At 63.0% G+C, this 18,140-nt stretch overlaps 1 protein-coding gene across 1 annotated transcript in view; it reads right to left on the minus strand.

Moving 5' to 3' along the window:
* The window catches only part of LOC142403311 (retinal guanylyl cyclase 1-like), a 44,328-nt gene that overhangs the window by 7,531 nt on the left and 18,657 nt on the right, over window positions 1-18,140 (minus strand). The window contains exons 14-21 of the mRNA XM_075489536.1: window positions 15,281-15,385; window positions 14,473-14,553; window positions 12,000-12,176; window positions 9,805-9,961; window positions 8,785-8,934; window positions 6,516-6,664; window positions 4,567-4,730; window positions 764-956 (exon numbers count right to left, since the gene is read on the minus strand). Of these exons, the coding sequence (XP_075345651.1) occupies window positions 764-956; window positions 4,567-4,730; window positions 6,516-6,664; window positions 8,785-8,934; window positions 9,805-9,961; window positions 12,000-12,176; window positions 14,473-14,553; window positions 15,281-15,385 (1,176 nt within the window). The remainder of the gene's footprint in view (window positions 1-763; window positions 957-4,566; window positions 4,731-6,515; window positions 6,665-8,784; window positions 8,935-9,804; window positions 9,962-11,999; window positions 12,177-14,472; window positions 14,554-15,280; window positions 15,386-18,140) is intronic.

Raw genomic sequence — 18,140 nt, forward strand, 5'->3', positions numbered from 1 at the left:
ATGGGGACACGAGGACCTCGTCACTCGAGGACCATGGGGACACGGGGACACGAGGACCTTGGGGACATGGGGACACGAGGACCTCGTCACTCGAGGACCTTGGGGACATGGGGACACGGGGACCTCGGGGACACGGGGACACGAGGACCTCGTCACTTGAGGACCTTGGGGACATGGGGACACGAGGACCTCGGGGACATGGGGACCTCGAGGGACACGGGGACCTCGGGGACACAAGGACCTCGGGGACATGGGGACCTCGGGGACATGGGGACACGAGGACCTCGTCACTTGAGGACCTCGGGGACATGGGGACACGGGGACACGAGGACCTCGGGGACATGGGGACACAAGGACCTCGTCACTCGAGGACCTCGGGGACACGGGGACCTCGGGGACATGGGGACACGAGGACTTCGTCACTCGAGGACCTCGGGGACATGGGGACACAGGGACATGGGGACACGGGGACCTTGGGGACATGGGGACACGAGGACCTCAGGGACATGGGGACCTCGGGGACATGGGGACACGAGGACCTCGTCACTCGAGGACCTCGGGGACCACGTCCGTTGGTCGGCCGCGTCCCCTCCCCGCGGCCGGAGGCGGCCAAAGCCCGGCCACGTCCCGGGGGAGCGCGGCCGCCGGGGGGCCCAGCACCGTCACCTGCCGGAGGTCCCTCAAGGCCCCATCGCCACCCTCGTCGGGCGGCCGCGGGCGCCCGTGGCGGCGGGGCGAGGCGCCGGCGGGGCGGCGGCGTCACCTTGTAGACGTCGTGGGAGCCGATGATGGCGTCGAAGAGGGTGTAGAGGTCGTTGAGAAGGTCGACCACCTCGATGGGCTCGCTCATGGCCGAGATGGTGGTGAAGCCCACGATGTCGCTGAAGTAGAGGGTCACCTCCTCGAAGTACTCGGGCTCCACGGGGGTCCCCATCTTCAGAGCCTTGGCCACCGACCTGCGGGGGTGGCACGGGGGGAGGCGGGGCCTCAGCGGGGACAAGGACAACCCCCCCCCCGTCTCCCCCCATCCCCCCCCGTCCCCCGGCGTCGAGGGGCTTGGGGTCTTCAGGGTGCCCGAGTTGGAGATGTAGGGGGTGATGGGCAACCCCGACCTGGCCCCAGTGGCCACCTCTGCCCCCTCCAGCCCCACGGAACCCACTCGAGGTCTGTGGGCCCACCCCAACCCCCACACATCCAGACGAGATCTATGGGGTGATGGCCAACCCCAACCATGGCTACCACCTCCATCCCCACACATCCAGACGAGATCTATGGGGTGATGGCCAACCCCGACCTGGCCCCAGTGGCCACCTCTACCCTCTCCAGCCCCACACATCTGGGTGGGGTCAATGGATCATGGCCAACCCCGACCTGTTCTCAGTGGCCACCTCTACCCCCTCCAGCCCCACGGAACCCACTCGAGGTCTGTGGGCCCACCCCAACCCCAACCATGGCTACCACCTCCATCCCCACAGAGCCAGATGAGGTCTATGGGGTGATGGGCAACCCCAACCTTTCCTCAGTGGCCACACCAACCCCCTCCAAGTCTATGGCCCCACCCCAACCCCCAACCATGGCTACCACCTCCATCCCCACAGAGCCAGACGAGATCTATGGGGTGATGGCCAACCCTGACCTGTTCTCAGTGGCCACCTCTACCCACTCCAGCCCCACGGAACCCACTTGAGGTCTTTAGGCCCACCCCAACCCCAACCACGTCTACCACCCCCATCCCCACACATCCAGATGAGATCTATGGGGTGATGGCCAACCCCAACCATGGCTACCACCTCCATCCCCACACATCCAGACGAGATCTATGGGGTGATGGGCAACCCCAACCTTTCCTCAGTGGCCACACCAACCCCCTCCAAGTCTATGGCCCCACCCCAACCCCCAACCATGGCTACCACCTCCATCCCACCACATCCAAACGAGATCTATGGGGTGATGGCCAACCCCAACCTGTTCTCAGTGGCCACCTCTACCCACTCCAGCCCCATGGAACCCACTTGAGGTCTTTAGGCCCACCCCAAACCCCAACCCCCCACCCATGGCTACCACCTCCATCCCCACAGAGCCAGACGAGATCTATGGGGTGATGGCCAACCCCAACCTGTTCTCAGTGGCCACCTCTACCCACTCCAGCCCCATGGAACCCACTCGAGGTCTATGGCCCCACCCCAAACCCCCCACCCACATCTACCACCTCCATCCCCGCACATCCAGACGAGATCTATGGGGTGATGGCCAACCCCAACCATGGCTACCACCTCCATCCCCACAGAGCCAGACGAGATCTATGGGGTGATGGCCAACCCCAACCATGGCTACCACCTCCATCCCCACAGAGCCAGACGAGATCTATGGGGTGATGGCCAACCCCAACCTTTCCTCAGTGGCCACACCAACCCCCTCCAAGTCTATGGCCCCACCCCAACCCCCAACCATGGCTACCACCTCCATCCCCACACATCCAGACGAGATCTATGGGGTGATGGCCAACCCCAACCTGTCCCCAGTGGCCACCTCTACCCCCTCCAGCCCCCTGGAACCCACTTGAGGTCTTTAGGCCCACCCCAACCCCCCCCCACATCTACCACCTCCATCCCCACATATCCAAATGAGATCTATGTGGTGATGGCCAACCCCAACCATGGCTACCACCTCCATCCCCACAGAGCCAGACGAGATCTATGGGGTGATGGCCAACCCCAACCTTTCCTCAGTGGCCACACCAACCCCCTCCAAGTCTATGGCCCCACCCCAACCCCCAACCATGGCTACCACCTCCATCCCCACACATCCAGACGAGATCTATGGGGTGATGGCCAACCCCGACCTGTCCCCAGTGGCCACCTCTACCCCCTCCAGCCCCCTGGAACCCACTTGAGGTCTTTAGGCCCACCCCAACCCCCACCCACATCTACCACCTCCATCCCCACACATCCAAACGAGATCTATGGGGTGATGGCCAACCCCAACCATGGCTACCACCTCCATCCCCACAGAGCCAGACGAGATCTATGGGGTGATGGCCAACCCCAACCTTTCCTCAGTGGCCACACCAACCCCCTCCAAGTCTATGGCCCCACCCCAACCCCCAACCATGGCTACCACCTCCATCCCACCACATCCAAACGAGATCTATGGGGTGATGGCCAACCCCAACCTGTCCCCAGTGGCCACCTCTACCCCCTCCAGCCCCCTGGAACCCACTTGAGGTCTTTAGGCCCACCCCAACCCCCCCCCACATCTACCACCTCCATCCCCGCACATCCAGACGAGATCTATGGGGTGATGGCCAACCCCAACCATGGCTACCACCTCCATCCCCACACATCCAGACGAGATCTATGGGGTGATGGCCAACCCCAACCTTTCCTCAGTGGCCACACCAACCCCCTCCAAGTCTATGGCCCCACCCCAACCCCCAACCATGGCTACCACCTCCATCCCACCACATCCAAACGAGATCTATGGGGTGATGGCCAACCCCAACCTGTTCTCAGTGGCCACCTCTACCCACTCCAGCCCCATGGAACCCACTTGAGGTCTTTAGGCCCACCCCAAACCCCAACCCCCCACCCATGGCTACCACCTCCATCCCCACAGAGCCAGACGAGATCTATGGGGTGATGGCCAACCCCAACCTGTTCTCAGTGGCCACCTCTACCCACTCCAGCCCCATGGAACCCACTCGAGGTCTATGGCCCCACCCCAAACCCCCCACCCACATCTACCACCTCCATCCCCGCACATCCAGACGAGATCTATGGGGTGATGGCCAACCCCAACCATGGCTACCACCTCCATCCCCACAGAGCCAGACGAGATCTATGGGGTGATGGCCAACCCCAACCTTTCCTCAGTGGCCACACCAACCCCCTCCAAGTCTATGGCCCCACCCCAACCCCCAACCATGGCTACCACCTCCATCCCCACACATCCAAACGAGATCTATGGGGTGATGGCCAACCCCAACCTGTCCCCAGTGGCCACCTCTACCCCCTCCAGCCCCCTGGAACCCACTTGAGGTCTTTAGGCCCACCCCAACCCCCACCCACATCTACCACCTCCATCCCCACACATCCAAACGAGATCTATGGGGTGATGGCCAACCCCAACCTTTCCTCAGTGGCCACACCAACCCCCTCCAAGTCTATGGCCCCACCCCAACCCCCAACCATGGCTACCACCTCCATCCCCACACATCCAGACGAGATCTATGGGGTGATGGCCAACCCCGACCTGTCCCCAGTGGCCACCTCTACCCCCTCCAGCCCCCTGGAACCCACTTGAGGTCTTTAGGCCCACCCCAACCCCCACCCACATCTACCACCTCCATCCCCACACATCCAAACGAGATCTATGGGGTGATGGCCAACCCCAACCTTTCCTCAGTGGCCACCCCAACCCCCTCCAAGTCTATGGCCCCACCCCAACCCCCACCCACATCTACCACCTCCATCCCCACCACATCCAAACGAGATCTATAGGGCCATAACCACCCCCCACCTGCCTGCCCCGCCCCACCCCGCCCCCCCCCCCCCCAAAGGGACCCACGGGGGTAACATCTGGGTGAGGAGCTTGTCGGTCTTCTGCTTCTCGATCTCCAGCTCCTCGGTGCGCTCGCGGATGAGGTCCTCCAGGTTGCTGGAGTACTGCTCCAGCATGCGCAGCATGGAGTCGATGATGTTGGTCTTCCGGCCCTTGTTGATGCTCTTGAACTGCCGGGGACAAAAAAAAACCCCCCCCAAAAAACCAAACCCCCCCCGCCCCACGGCGTCGGGGTGGGTCCCGTGGATCCAGAAAGCCCCATAGCTGTGGGTCAGGCCCGTATATAGGCACACAATATGGGCAGAGCCATGGGGCAGCTCTATAGGACCCCCCAGATACATAGGCAGCCCTCCCCACCCCATAGTGGTCCATATCACCCCATACCGGTCCCACCCCACCCCATACTGGCCCCATATCACCCCATACTGGTTCCATACCACCCCATACTGGTCCATATCACCCCATACCGGTCCCACCCCACCCCATACTGGCCCCATATCACCCCATACTGGTTCCATACCACCCCATACTGGTCCATATCACCCCATACCGGTCCCACCCCACCCCATACTGGCCCCATATCACCCCATACTGGTCCATATCACCCCATACTGGCCCCATATCACCCCATACTGGTTCCATATCACCCCATACTGGCCCCATATCACCCCATACTGGTTCCATATTGGCCCATACTGGACCCATGTCACCCATACCAGTCTCATATCACCCCATACTGGCCCTATATCACCCCATACTGGTTCCATATCACCCCATACTGGACCCATATCACCCCATACCAGTCCCATATCACCCCATACTGGTCCCATATCACCCCATACCAGTCCCATATTGCCCCATGCTGGTTCCATATCACCCCATACCAGTCCCGTATCACCCCATACTGGTCCATATCACCCCATACTGCTCCCATATCACCCATACCAGTCCCATATCACCTGTACTGGTCCCATATCACCCCATACCAGTCCCATATCACCCCATACTGGTCCCACCCCACCCCATACTGGCCCATATCACCCCATACCGGTCCCATATGACCCATACCAGTCCCATATCACCCCATACTGGTCCCATATCACCCATACCAGTCCCATATCACCCCATACTGGTCCCATATGACCCATACCAGTCCCATATCACCCCATACTGGCCCCATATCACCCATACCAGTCCCATATCACCCCATACCAGTCCCATATCACCCATACCAGTCCCATATCACCCCATACCGGTCCCATATGACCCATACCAGTCCCATATCACCCCATACTGGCCCCATATCACCCATACCAGTCCCATATCACCCCCTACTGGCCCGTATCACCCCATACTGGCCCCATATCACCCATACCAGTCCCATATCACCCATACCAGTCCCATATCACCCCATACTGGCCCATATGACCCATACCAGTCCCATATCACCCCATACTGGCCCCATATCACCCATACCAGTCCCATATCACCCCATACTGGCCCCATATCACCCATACCAGTCCCATATCACCCCATACCGGTCCCATATGACCCATACCAGTGCCATATCACCCCATACCGGTCCCATATGACCCATACCAGTCCCATATCACCCCATACTGGCCCCATATGACCCATACCAGTCCCATATCACCCCATACCGGTCCCATATGACCCATACCAGTCCCATATCACCCCATACCGGTCCCATATCACCCATACCAGTCCCATATCACCCCATACCGGTCCCATATCACCCATACCAGTCCCATATCACCCCATACCGGTCCCATATGACCCATACCAGTCCCATATCACCCCCTACTGGCCCGTATCACCCCATACTGGCCCCATATCACCCCATACTGCCCCATATCACCCATACCAGTCCCATATCACCCCATACCGGTCCCATATGACCCATACCAGTCCCGTATCACCCGTACTGGTCCCACCTGGTCGAAGACCTGGTCGATGGTGGGTCGCCTCTCGGGCTGCTCGCTCCAGCACTGCTTCATGAGGTGGATGCACTCCAGCGGCGCCTGGTCGGCCGAGACCGCCGGGCGGCACAGCGGGGGCGGCCGCCTCACCTTCTCGATGATCTCTGGGGACACCCGCGTCACCGGGGGGGGGACGGGACACACACGACTGGGTGGGGGGAGGTGGTGGTGGTGGTGGTGGTGGTGGTCAAGCGGGGTGTCCTGGAGTGGTGCCAGTGGGGCTGGAGAGGGACAGCTGGGGGGGCGAGGGGTGTCTGGGGGGGGTTCTAGAGATGTTTGGGAGGTCCTAGAGATGATTGGGGGGGTCCTGGAGGTGCTTGGGGGGTCCTGGAGATACTTGGGGGGTCCTGGAGATGCCTGGGGGGTTCCTGGTGATACCTGGAAAGTCCTGGAGATGCCTGGGGGGTCCTAGAGGTGCTTGGGGGAGTTCCTGGTGATACCTGGAAAGTCCTGGAGATGCCTGGGGGGTCCTAGAGGTGCTTGGGGGGGGTTCTGGTGATACCTGGGAGGTCCTGGAGATGTTTGGGGGGTCCTGGAGGATCCCAGGGGTGTCGGGGGGGTCAGCTGGGGGGCCAAGGGGCATCTAGGAGATCCTGGAGATACTTGGGGGGTCCCGGAGATGCTTGGGGGGTCCTAGAGATGCTTGGGGGGTTCTGGAGATACTTGGGAGGTCCTACAGATGCCTGGGGGGTCCTAGAGGTGCTTGGGGGGTTCTGGAGATACTTGGGAGGTCCTGGAGATGTTTGTGGGGTCCTAGAGGATCCCAGGGGTGTCGGGGGGGTCAGCTGGGGGGCCAAGGGGCATCTAGGAGATCCTGGAGATACTTGGGGGGTCCTGGAGATGTTTGGGGGGTCCTGGAGATACTTGGGGGGCCATAGAGGTGCTTGGGGGGTCCTAGAGATGATTGGGAGGTCCTAGAGATGATTGAAGGGTCCTGGAGGTGCTTGGGGGGGTCCTGGAGATGTTTGGGGGGTCCTAGGGGATCCCAGGGGTGTCGGGGGGGTCAGTTGGGGGGCCAAGGGGCATCTAGGAGATCCTGGAGATACTTGGGGGGTGCCGGAGATGCTTGGGGGGTTCTGGAGATACTTGGGAGGTCGTAGAGGTGCTTGGGGGGTCCTAGAGATGATTGGGAGGTCCTAGAGATGATTGAGTGGTCCTGGACGTGCTTGGGGGGGTCCTGGAGATGTTTGGGGGGTCCTAGGGGATCCCAGGGGTGTCAGGGGGGTCAGTTGGGGGGCCAAGGGGCATCTAGGAGATCCTGGAGATACTTGGGGGGTCCCGGAGATGCTTGGGGGGTTCTGGAGATACTTGGGAGGTCGTAGAGGTGCTTGGGGGGTCCTAGAGATGCTTGGTGGGGTTCCTGGTGATACCTGGAAAGTCCTGGAGATGTTTGGGGGGTCCTGGAGATGTTTGGGGGGTCCTAGAGGATCCCAGGGGTGTCGGGGGGGTCAGTTGGGGGGCCAAGGGGCATCTAGGAGATCCTGGAGATACTTGGGGGGTCCTGGAGATACTTGGGGGGGGCCCTAGAGATGTTTGGGGGGTCCTGGAGATGCTTGGGGGTTCCTGGTGATACCTGGGAGGTCCTGGAGATGTTTGGGGGGTCCTAGGGGATCCCAGGGGTGTTGGGGGTTCAGTTGGGGGAGGCCAAGGGGTGTCTGGTGGGTCCTGGAGAAGTTACTGGGAGCTTACTGGTGTGACTGGGCGGTACCTTCGGGGGGCAGTCCCAGCGTGCAGCAGGGCGACTGGGGGCGACCGGGGTGTTACTGGGAGGTTACTGGTGTGACTGGGCGGTACCTTCGGGGGGCAGTCCCAGCGTGCAGCAGGGCGACTGGGGGCGACCGGGCTGTTACTGGGAGGTTACTGGTGTGACTGGGCGGTACCTTCGGGGGGCAGTCCCAGCGTGCAGCAGGGCGACTGCGGGCGACCGGGGTGTTACTGGGAGGTTACTGGTGTGACTGGGCTCTACCTTCGGGGGGCAGTCCCAGCGTGCAGCAGGGCGACTGGGGGCGACCGGGGTGTTACTGGGAGCTTACTGGTGTGACTGGGCTCTACCTTCGGGGGGCAGTCCCAGCGTGCAGCAGGGCGAGTGGGGGCGACCGGGGTGTTACTGGGAGGTTACTGGTGTGACTGGGCGGTACCTTCGGGGGGCAGTCCCAGCGTGCAGCAGGGCGACTGGGGGCGACCGGGGTGTTACTGGGAGGTTACTGGTGTGACTGGGCGGTACCTTCGGGGGGCAGTCCCAGCATGCAGTAGGGGCCGCTGCGGCAGATCACCTCCTGCATGATGATCCCGATCCCGTAGACGTCGCCCCGGAAGGAGCCGCGTCGTTCCAGCGCCGCGTCCCGCAGCAGCTCCGGCGCCGTCCACAGCCGCTCTGAGGGGGCGGGGCCACGCTCAGACACGCCCCCCACCCAAACCACGCCCCCTCACACCCAAACCACGCCCCCTCACACCCAAACCACGCCCCCTTAGCGAGCACCCTCCCTCAGGTTGCTGGCAGCCTTTAACGGCGTGGCCACACCCCCAGAATGGCCCGGACACGCCCCCCCGCCATGGGAGGCCACGCCCACTACAGGAAGACCCCGCCCTCAGCTGGGGGGATGGGAGTAGTCACGCCCCCCCCCCCCAACCTGCAAGCTCCGCCCCGAGGCACTGAGGCTCCACCCTCAGCCTAAAGGCCCCGCCCTCAAGTGCTCCACCCCGTGCAAGCCCCGCCCATGGTTCTGTTGCCCCGCCTACACCCCAGAGGCCCTGCCCAATGCCCCGCCCCAATCCAAAGACCTCACCCCCAATCCAAAAGCCCCGCCCCAGTCCAAAAGCCCCACCCCAATCCAATGGCCCCGCCCCACCCCTTCACCCCCACCCAATCGGCCCCACCCCTAATCCAATGGCCCCGCCCCACCCAATAGGCCTCACCCCAATCTGATATCCCCGCCCCACCCAATAGGCCCCACCCCTAATCAATGGCCCCGCCCCACCCAATGGGCCCCACCCCTAATCCAATGGCCCCGCCCCACCCCTTTGCCCCCACCCTGTAGGCCCCACCCCTCCCCTTGGGCCCCCTCCCCAAAGCCCCACCCCCTCTCCCTAGCCCCGCCCACCCCCCAGGCCCCGCCTCCACACCTCATCCCATTGCCCCCCACCCCAGCCCCACCCCACCTCCCCCAGGCCACGCCCGAACACCCCCATTCCCTAGGCCCCGCCCCCCCCACGAGGCCCCGCCCCCCCCGGCCCCGCCCCTCACCCTGTGGCTGGGGGGTGGGGGCGGGGAGCCGCTGGGCCTCCAGCAGCTCGTTGTAGCCGTGGTCGGTGACCTTCAGCACGAAGCGCCCGTCCACCACGCAGTTGCGGGACTTGAGGCGCCCGTGGACCACGTCGCGGTGGTGCAGGTACCGCACGCCCTGCGGGACAGGCGGTGGCACCGGCAGCGTCACCGGCGGCGTCACCGCCCCGCGGCGGGGCGGGTCCCGCCAGAGCGGTCAGCGGCGTCGGGGTCAGCGGCGCGGTCGCCGTCACCTTCACCGGCGGGTGATGGCTACTGCCATGGCCACAACCACCATGGTCACCGCCATGGCCATCACCGCCATGGCCACCACCACCATGGTCACCACCATGGCCATCACCACGGCTACTGCCAAGGGCACCACCATCATGGCCACCACCACCATGGCCATCACCACCATGGCCGACACCATGGCTACTGCCATGGCGACCACCACCATGGCTACTACCACCATGGCCACCACCACTATGGCCATCACCACCATGGCCATTACCATGGCTACTGCTATGGCCACCACCACCATGGCCATAACCATGGCCAACACCATGGCTAATGCATGGCAACCACCACCATGGCCACCACCACCATGGCCATCACCATGGCCATCACCATGGCTACTGCCATGGCAACCACCACCTTGGCCATCACCACCATGGCCATCACCATGGCTACTGCCACAGCCACCACCACCATGGTGACCACCACCATGGCCATCACCATGGCCACCACCACCATGGCCACCACCATGGCCACCACCACCATGGCAATCACCATGGCTACTGCCATGGCAACCACCACCATGGCCACCACCACGATGGCCATCACCATGGCTACTGCCACGGCCACCACCACCATGGTGACCACCACCATGGCCACCACCATGGCCACCACCACCATGGCTACTGCCAAGGGCACTGCCACCATGGCCACCACCACCATGGCCATCACCATGGCTACTGCCAAGGGCACTGCCACCATGGCCACCACCACCATGGCCACCACAGTGGCATGGCCATCACCATGGTTACTGCCTCGGCCACCACCACGGCCACCACAGTGGCCATCACCACCATGGCCATCACCAAGGCTACTGCCAAGGGCACCGCCACCATGGCCACCACCACAGTCACCATCATAGCCACCGTCGTGGCATTCCCCCGGCACCGCCACGGCCACCGCCACAGATCCTACCCAGTGGCTGTCATCCACAATGGCCACCACGGTCACCATCAACGTTACCACCATGGCTATCACCACCACCATGGCCACCATGAGAGCCACCACCATAGCCACCACCACCACCAGCACAGCCACCACCGCAGCTACTCCTATAGTCACTGCCACCATGGCCATCACCATGGCTACTGCCATGGCCACCACCACCATGGCCACCACCACCATGGCCATCACCATGGCTACTGCCATGGCCACCACCACCATGGCCACCACCACCCTGGCCATCACCATGGCTACTGCCATGGCCACCACCACCATGGTCACCACCACCCTGGCCATCACCATGGCTACTGCCATGACCACCACCACCATGGCCACCACCATGGCTACTGCCAAGTGCACCACCACCATAGCCACCACCACCCTGGCCATCACCATGGCTACTGCCATGGCCACCACCACCATGGCCACCACCACCATGGCCATCACCATGGCTACTGCCATGGCCACCACCACCATGGCCACCACCACCCTGGCCATCACCATGGCTACTGCCATGGCCACCACCACCATGGCCACCACCACCCTGGCCATCACCATGGCTACTGCCATGGCCACCACCACCATGGCCACCACCACCATGGCCATCACCATGGCTACTGCCATGGCCACCACCACCATGGCCACCACCACCCTGGCCATCACCATGGCTACTGCCAAGGGCACCACCACCACGGCCACCACCACCACCAGCACAGCCACCACCGCAGCTACTCCTATAGTCACTGCCACCGTGGTGGCCACCACGGCCACCAGCACCACCTCAGCCACCAGAACCACCGCGGCCGCTACCAAACACCATCACCACCATCACCATCTCCACCGCAGCCACCAGCAACCCCAAAGCCACCTCCGCTCCCACGGCCACCGCTCTCGCTTGCCACGGCCCCCACCGCCGTCCCTCCCCGCTCGGCCGTCACCTTGATGAGGTCGATGAGGAGGGAGGACTTGAACATCCAGTCCAGCTTCATGTCCTCGTTGCGCAGCAGGTCCTCGAGGCTGCCGCGGGAGCAGTGCTCCGAGACGATGGCGAAGATGCCGCAGTCGTGGAAGAAGCCCAGGAAGAGGTTGACGTTCTCGTGGCGCAGGTCGCGCAGCTGACCCGGGCCAGAGGACACGTGGGACAGGGCCCGGCATTGTCCCTGGGGCCTGGCGTTGTCCCCTTATGGCCTGGCGTTGTCCCAGCATGGTCCAGAATTGTCCCCCCATGGCCTGACATCGTCCCCTCTGCGGCAGTGCTGTCTCTCCATGGCTTGGTGTTGTCCCCCAAGACCCAGCCGTGTCCCCATGACCCAGTGGTGTCCCCATGACCCAGCGTTGTCCCCCATGACCCAGTGGTGTCCCCATGACCCAGCGTTGTCCCCCATGACCCAGCGTTGTCCCCATGACCCAGCAGTGTCCCCATGACCCAGCGTTGTCCCCATGATCCAGCGTTGTCCCCATGACCCAGCGTTGTCCCTCATGACCCAGTGGTGTCCCCATGACCCAGTGGTGTCCTCATGACCCAGCCGTGTCCCCATGACCCAGTGTTGTCGTCATGACCCAGCATTGTCCCTATGACCCAGCGTTGTCCCTCATGACCCTGCGTTGTCCCCCATGACCTAGTGGTGTCCCCATGACCCAGTGGTGTCCCCATGACCCAGCATTGTCCCCCATGACCCAACGTTGTCCCCCTGACCCAGTGGTGTCCCCATGACCCAGCATTGTCCCCCATGACCCAGTGGTGTCCCCATGACCCAGCATTGTCCCCATGACCCGGTGGTGTCCCCATGACCCAGTGTTGTCCTCATGACCCAGTGTTGTCCTCTATGTCCCAGCATTGTCCCCATGACCCAGCATTTTCCCCCATGACCCAGCGTTGTCCCCATGACCCAGCATTGTCCTCATGACCCAGCAGTGTCCTCATGACCCAGCATTGTCCCCCATGACCCAGTGGTGTCCCCATGACCCAGCATTGTCCCCATGACCCAGTGGTGTCCCCATGACCCAGTGGTGTCCCCATGACCCAGCATTGTCCCCATGACCCAGTGGTGTCCCCATGACCCAGCATTGTCCCCCATGACCCAGCGTTGTCCCCATGATCCAGCGGTGTCCCCATGACCCAGTGGTGTCCTCATGACCCAGCCGTGTCCCCATGACCCAGTGTTGTCCCCCATGCCCCAGTGGTGTCCCCATGACCCAGTGGTGTCACCATGACCCAGCGTTGTCCCCATGACCCAGTGGTGTCCCCATGACCCAGCGTTGTCCCCATGACTCAGTGGTGTCCCCATGACCCAGTGTTGTCCCCATGACCCAGCGTTGTCCCCCATGACCTAGTGGTGTCACCATGACCCAGCATTGACCCCATGACCCAGTGGTGTCCCCATGACCCAGCGTTGTCCCCATGACCCAGCAGTGTCCCCATGACCCAGCGTTGTCCCCCATGACCCAGTGGCGTCCCCATGACCCAGTGTTGTCCCCCATGACCCAGCGTTGTCCCCATGACCCAGCCGTGTCCCCATGACCCAGCATTGTCCCCATGATCCAGCGTTGTCCCCATGACCCAGCAGTGTCCCCATGACCCAGTGTTGTCCCCCATGACCCAGTGGTGTCCCCATGACCCAGCAGTGTCCCCATGACCCAGCGGTGTCCCCATGACCCAGTGTTGTCCCCCATGCCCCAGTGGTGTCCCCATGACCCAGTGGTGTCACCATGCCCCAGTGGTGTCCCCATGACCCAGTGGTGTCCCCATGACCCAGCGTTGTCCCCATGACCCAGTGGTGTCCCCATGACCCAGTGGTGTCCCCCATGACCCAGCGTTGTCCCCATGACCCAGCCGTGTCCCCATGACCCAGCATTGTCCCCATGATCCAGCGTTGTCCCCATGACCCAGCAGTGTCCCCATGACCCAGTGTTGTCCCCCATGACCCAGTGGTGTCCCCATGACCCAGCAGTGTCCCCATGACCCAGCGGTGTCCCCATGACCCAGTGTTGTCCCCCATGCCCCAGTGGTGTCCCCATGACCCAGTGGTGTCACCATGACCCAGCGTTGTCCCCATGACCCAGTGGTGTCCCCATGACCCAGCGTTGTCCCCATGACTCAGTGGTGTCCCCATGACCCAGTGTTGTCCCCCATGACCCAGTGGTGTCCCCATGACCCAGTGGTGTCCCCATGACCCAGCATTGTCCCTATGACCCAGCGTTGTCCCTCATGACCCTGCGTTGTCCCCATGACCCAGTGGTGTCACCATGACCCAGTGGTGTCACCATGACCCAGCATTGTCCCCATGACCCAGCGTTGTCCCCATGACCCAGTGGTGTCCCCATGACCCAGCATTGTCCCCATGACCCAGCGGTGTCCCCATGACCCAGCAGTGTCCCCATGACCCAGCATTGTCCCCACGGCCCCCTCACCTTGCAGAAGACCAGCTTGGTGGCCGGTTTCACCTCACTGTGCAGGTCTCCTGGGAACTTCTTCAGCCAGACCCAGTCGCCCTGGGGGACAGAGCGGGGTGAGCGAGCACCTCGGGACCAGCCCCGTTCCGAGGCCCCGGGGACACGCAGGGACATCGGGGTGGTGACACCCGCTCCTCATCCCCCCACCCCCCCACGTCCCCAACCCAACGCTCAACCCTACTTAGAAGCCACTGGAGATTCCCCATCCATTCATCCAAAAGCCCCACCACCCCCACCCCTCTTTTTTGCCCCTGGTTGAGACCCTGGGGGATGGGACGGGGATGGGGGACACGGGGTGGGGGGTGGGGGGGGGGAGGGCCAATTTTGGGGTGAAACGGTGGGGTTTCTGCTTTCGGCTTACCTGCACGGAGGCGACAAGGCCCTGCTGGTTAAACAAAAGGAGGAGGAGGGGGAGGTGGCTGTTGCCCTTCGAGTTTTCGGCTCCCTGAAAAAGGGCGGGGGAGGGGGGGGGGGTGGGGTACCTGTCAATCATGGCCCCGGAGCTGTCAATCATCCAGCTGGGATGTGGGGTTGGGGGCACCCGGGGGGAGGGGGGGGGGGGTAGAGGTGACCCCTCCCCCCCCAACTAACGGCGGAAGGGGGAGGGACAGGGGTGTCCCTGAGGAGGTGGCCTTGCCTTGTCGCCCCCGGAGGTGGCAGGTGGGGAAGTGGGGTGGGGTGACGGGGAGGGTGACATTGGGGGGGGGGGGGACGGGACGGACACAGAGGTGACACAGGGGGGGAGGGGGACGAGGGGACATCTTACCTCGGCGATGGCCACGTTGGTGGTGTCGGGGGCTGCGGTGACGCTCCTGATGCTCTTGGTGTCCCCCCCGCTACGGCCGGCCAGGCTGGTACGGCTGCCGTCCACCTGTCACGTGGGGAACGGTCAGGACGTGGCCCGTGGGGACACGGCGGGGGGCAGGTCAGCCATCATGCAGGCATGGCACCCCAGGAGGAACATCACCCATGGGGACCCACCAGCCCATGGATCTTCTCCCAGGGGAGAGCCTGGCCCAGGAGGAGACCTTAGGCCATGGGGACACGTCACCCATCGGGACACGTCACCCATCGGGACATGTCACCCATCGGGACACACCTCAGGCCATGGGGACACGTCACCCATCAGGACACATCACCCATGGGGACCCACCAGCCCATGGATCTTCTCCCACGGAAGAGCCTGGCCCTGGAGGAGACCTCAGGCCATGGGGACACGTCACCCATCAGGACACACCTCAGGCCATGGGGACACATCACCCATTGGGACACATCACCCATGGGGACCCACCAGCCCATGGATTTTCTCCCAAGGCAGAGCCTGGTCCTGGAGGAGACCTCAGGCCATGGGGACACGTCACCCATTGGGACACATCACCCATGGGGACACGTCACCCATTGGGACATGTCACCCATGGCGACCCACCAGCCCATGGATCTTCTCCCAAGGCAGAGCCTGGCCTGGAGGAGACTTCAGGCCATGGGGACGTGTCACCCATCGGGACATGTCACCCATCGGGACACAACTCAGGCCATGGGGACACGTCACCCATTCGTACACATCACCCATTGGGACATGTCACTCATGGGGACCCACCAGCCCATGGATCTTCTCCCACGGAAGAGCCTGGCCCTGGAGGAGACCTCAGGCCATGGGGACACGTCACCCATCAGGACACACCTCAGGCCATGGGGACACGTCACCCATGGGACACATCACCCATAGGGACCCACTAGCCCATGGATCTTCTCCCAGGGCAGAGCCTGGCCCCGGAGGAGACCTCAGGCCATGGGGACACATCACCCATCAGGACACACCTCAGGCCATGGGGACACGTCACCCATGGGGACACATCACCCATGGGGACCCACCAGCCCATGGATCTTCTCCCAAGGAAGAGCCTGGCCCTGGAGGAGACCTCAGGCCATGGGGACACGTCACCCATCAGGACACATCACCCATGGGGACCCACCAGCCCATGGATCTTCTCCCAGGGCAGAGCCTGGCCCCGGAGGAGACCTCAGGCCATGGGGACACATCACCCATTGGGACACATCACCCATGGGGACCCACCAGCCCATGGATCTTCTCCCAAGGAAGAGCCTGGCCCTGGAGGAGACCTCAGGCCATGGGGACATGTCACCCATGGGACACACCTCAGGCCATGGGGACATGTCACCCATTGGGACACATCACCCATGGGGACCCACCAGCCCATGGATCTTCCCCCAGGGCAGAGCCTGGCCCTGGAGGAGACCACAATGCCATGGGGACACGTCACCCATAGGGACATGTCACCCATTGGGACATGTCACCCATCGGGACACACCTCAGGCCGTGGGGACACGTCACCCACTGGGACATACCTCAGGCTGTGGGGACACGTCACCCATTGGGACATGTCACCCATCAGGACACACCTCAGGCCATGGGGACACGTCACCCATTGGGACACATCACCCATGGGGACCCACCAGCCCATGGATCTTCTCCCAAGGCAGAGCCTGGTCCTGGAGGAGACCTCAGGCCATGGGGACACGTCACCCATTGGGACACATCACCCATGGGGACACGTCACCCATTGGGACATGTCACCCATGGCGACCCACCAGCCCATGGATCTTCTCCCAAGGCAGAGCCTGGCCTGGAGGAGACTTCAGGCCATGGGGACGTGTCACCCATCGGGACATGTCACCCATCGGGACACAACTCAGGCCATGGGGACACGTCACCCATTCGTACACATCACCCATTGGGACATGTCACTCATGGGGACCCACCAGCCCATGGATCTTCTCCCAGGGCAGAGCCTGGCCCCGGAGGAGACCTCAGGCCGTGGGGACATGTCACCCATCGGGACATGTCACCTATGGGACACACCTCAGGCCATGGAGACACGTCACCCATTGGGACACATCACCCATGGGGACCCACCAGCCCATGGATCTTCTCCCAAGGAAGAGCCTGCCCTGGAGGAGACCTCAGGCCATGGGGACACATCACCCATTGGGACACACCTCAGGCCATGGGGACACGTCACCCATCAGGACACATCACCCATGGGGACCCACCAGCCCATGGATCTTCTCCCAAGGAAGAGCCTGGCCCTGGAGGAGACCTCAGGCCATGGGGACACATCACCCATTGGGACACACCTCAGGCCATGGGGACACGTCACCCATTGGGACACATCACGCATGGGGACCCATCAGCCCATGGATCTTCTCCCAAGGAAGAGCCTGCCCTGGAGGAGACCTCAGGCCATGGGGACACATCACCCATTGGGACACACCTCAGGCCATGGGGACACGTCACCCATGGCGACCCACCAGCCCATGGATCTTCTCCCAAGGCAGAGCCTGGCCTGGAGGAGACCTCAGGCCATGGGGACATGTCACCCATGGGACACACCTCAGGCCATGGGGACACGTCACCCATCGGGACATGTCACCCATTGGGACATGTCACCCACGGGGACCCACCAGCCCATGGATCTTCTCCCACGGAAGAGCCTGGCCCTGGAGGAGACCTCAGGCCATGGGGACACGTCACCCATGGGACACATCTCCCATAGGGACCCACTAGCCCATGGATCTTCTCCCAAGGAAGAGCCTGGCCCTGGAGG

This window comes from Mycteria americana, unplaced genomic scaffold (genome assembly GCF_035582795.1).
Source record: "Mycteria americana isolate JAX WOST 10 ecotype Jacksonville Zoo and Gardens unplaced genomic scaffold, USCA_MyAme_1.0 Scaffold_184, whole genome shotgun sequence".
NCBI classification, from domain to species: Eukaryota; Metazoa; Chordata; class Aves; order Ciconiiformes; family Ciconiidae; genus Mycteria; species Mycteria americana.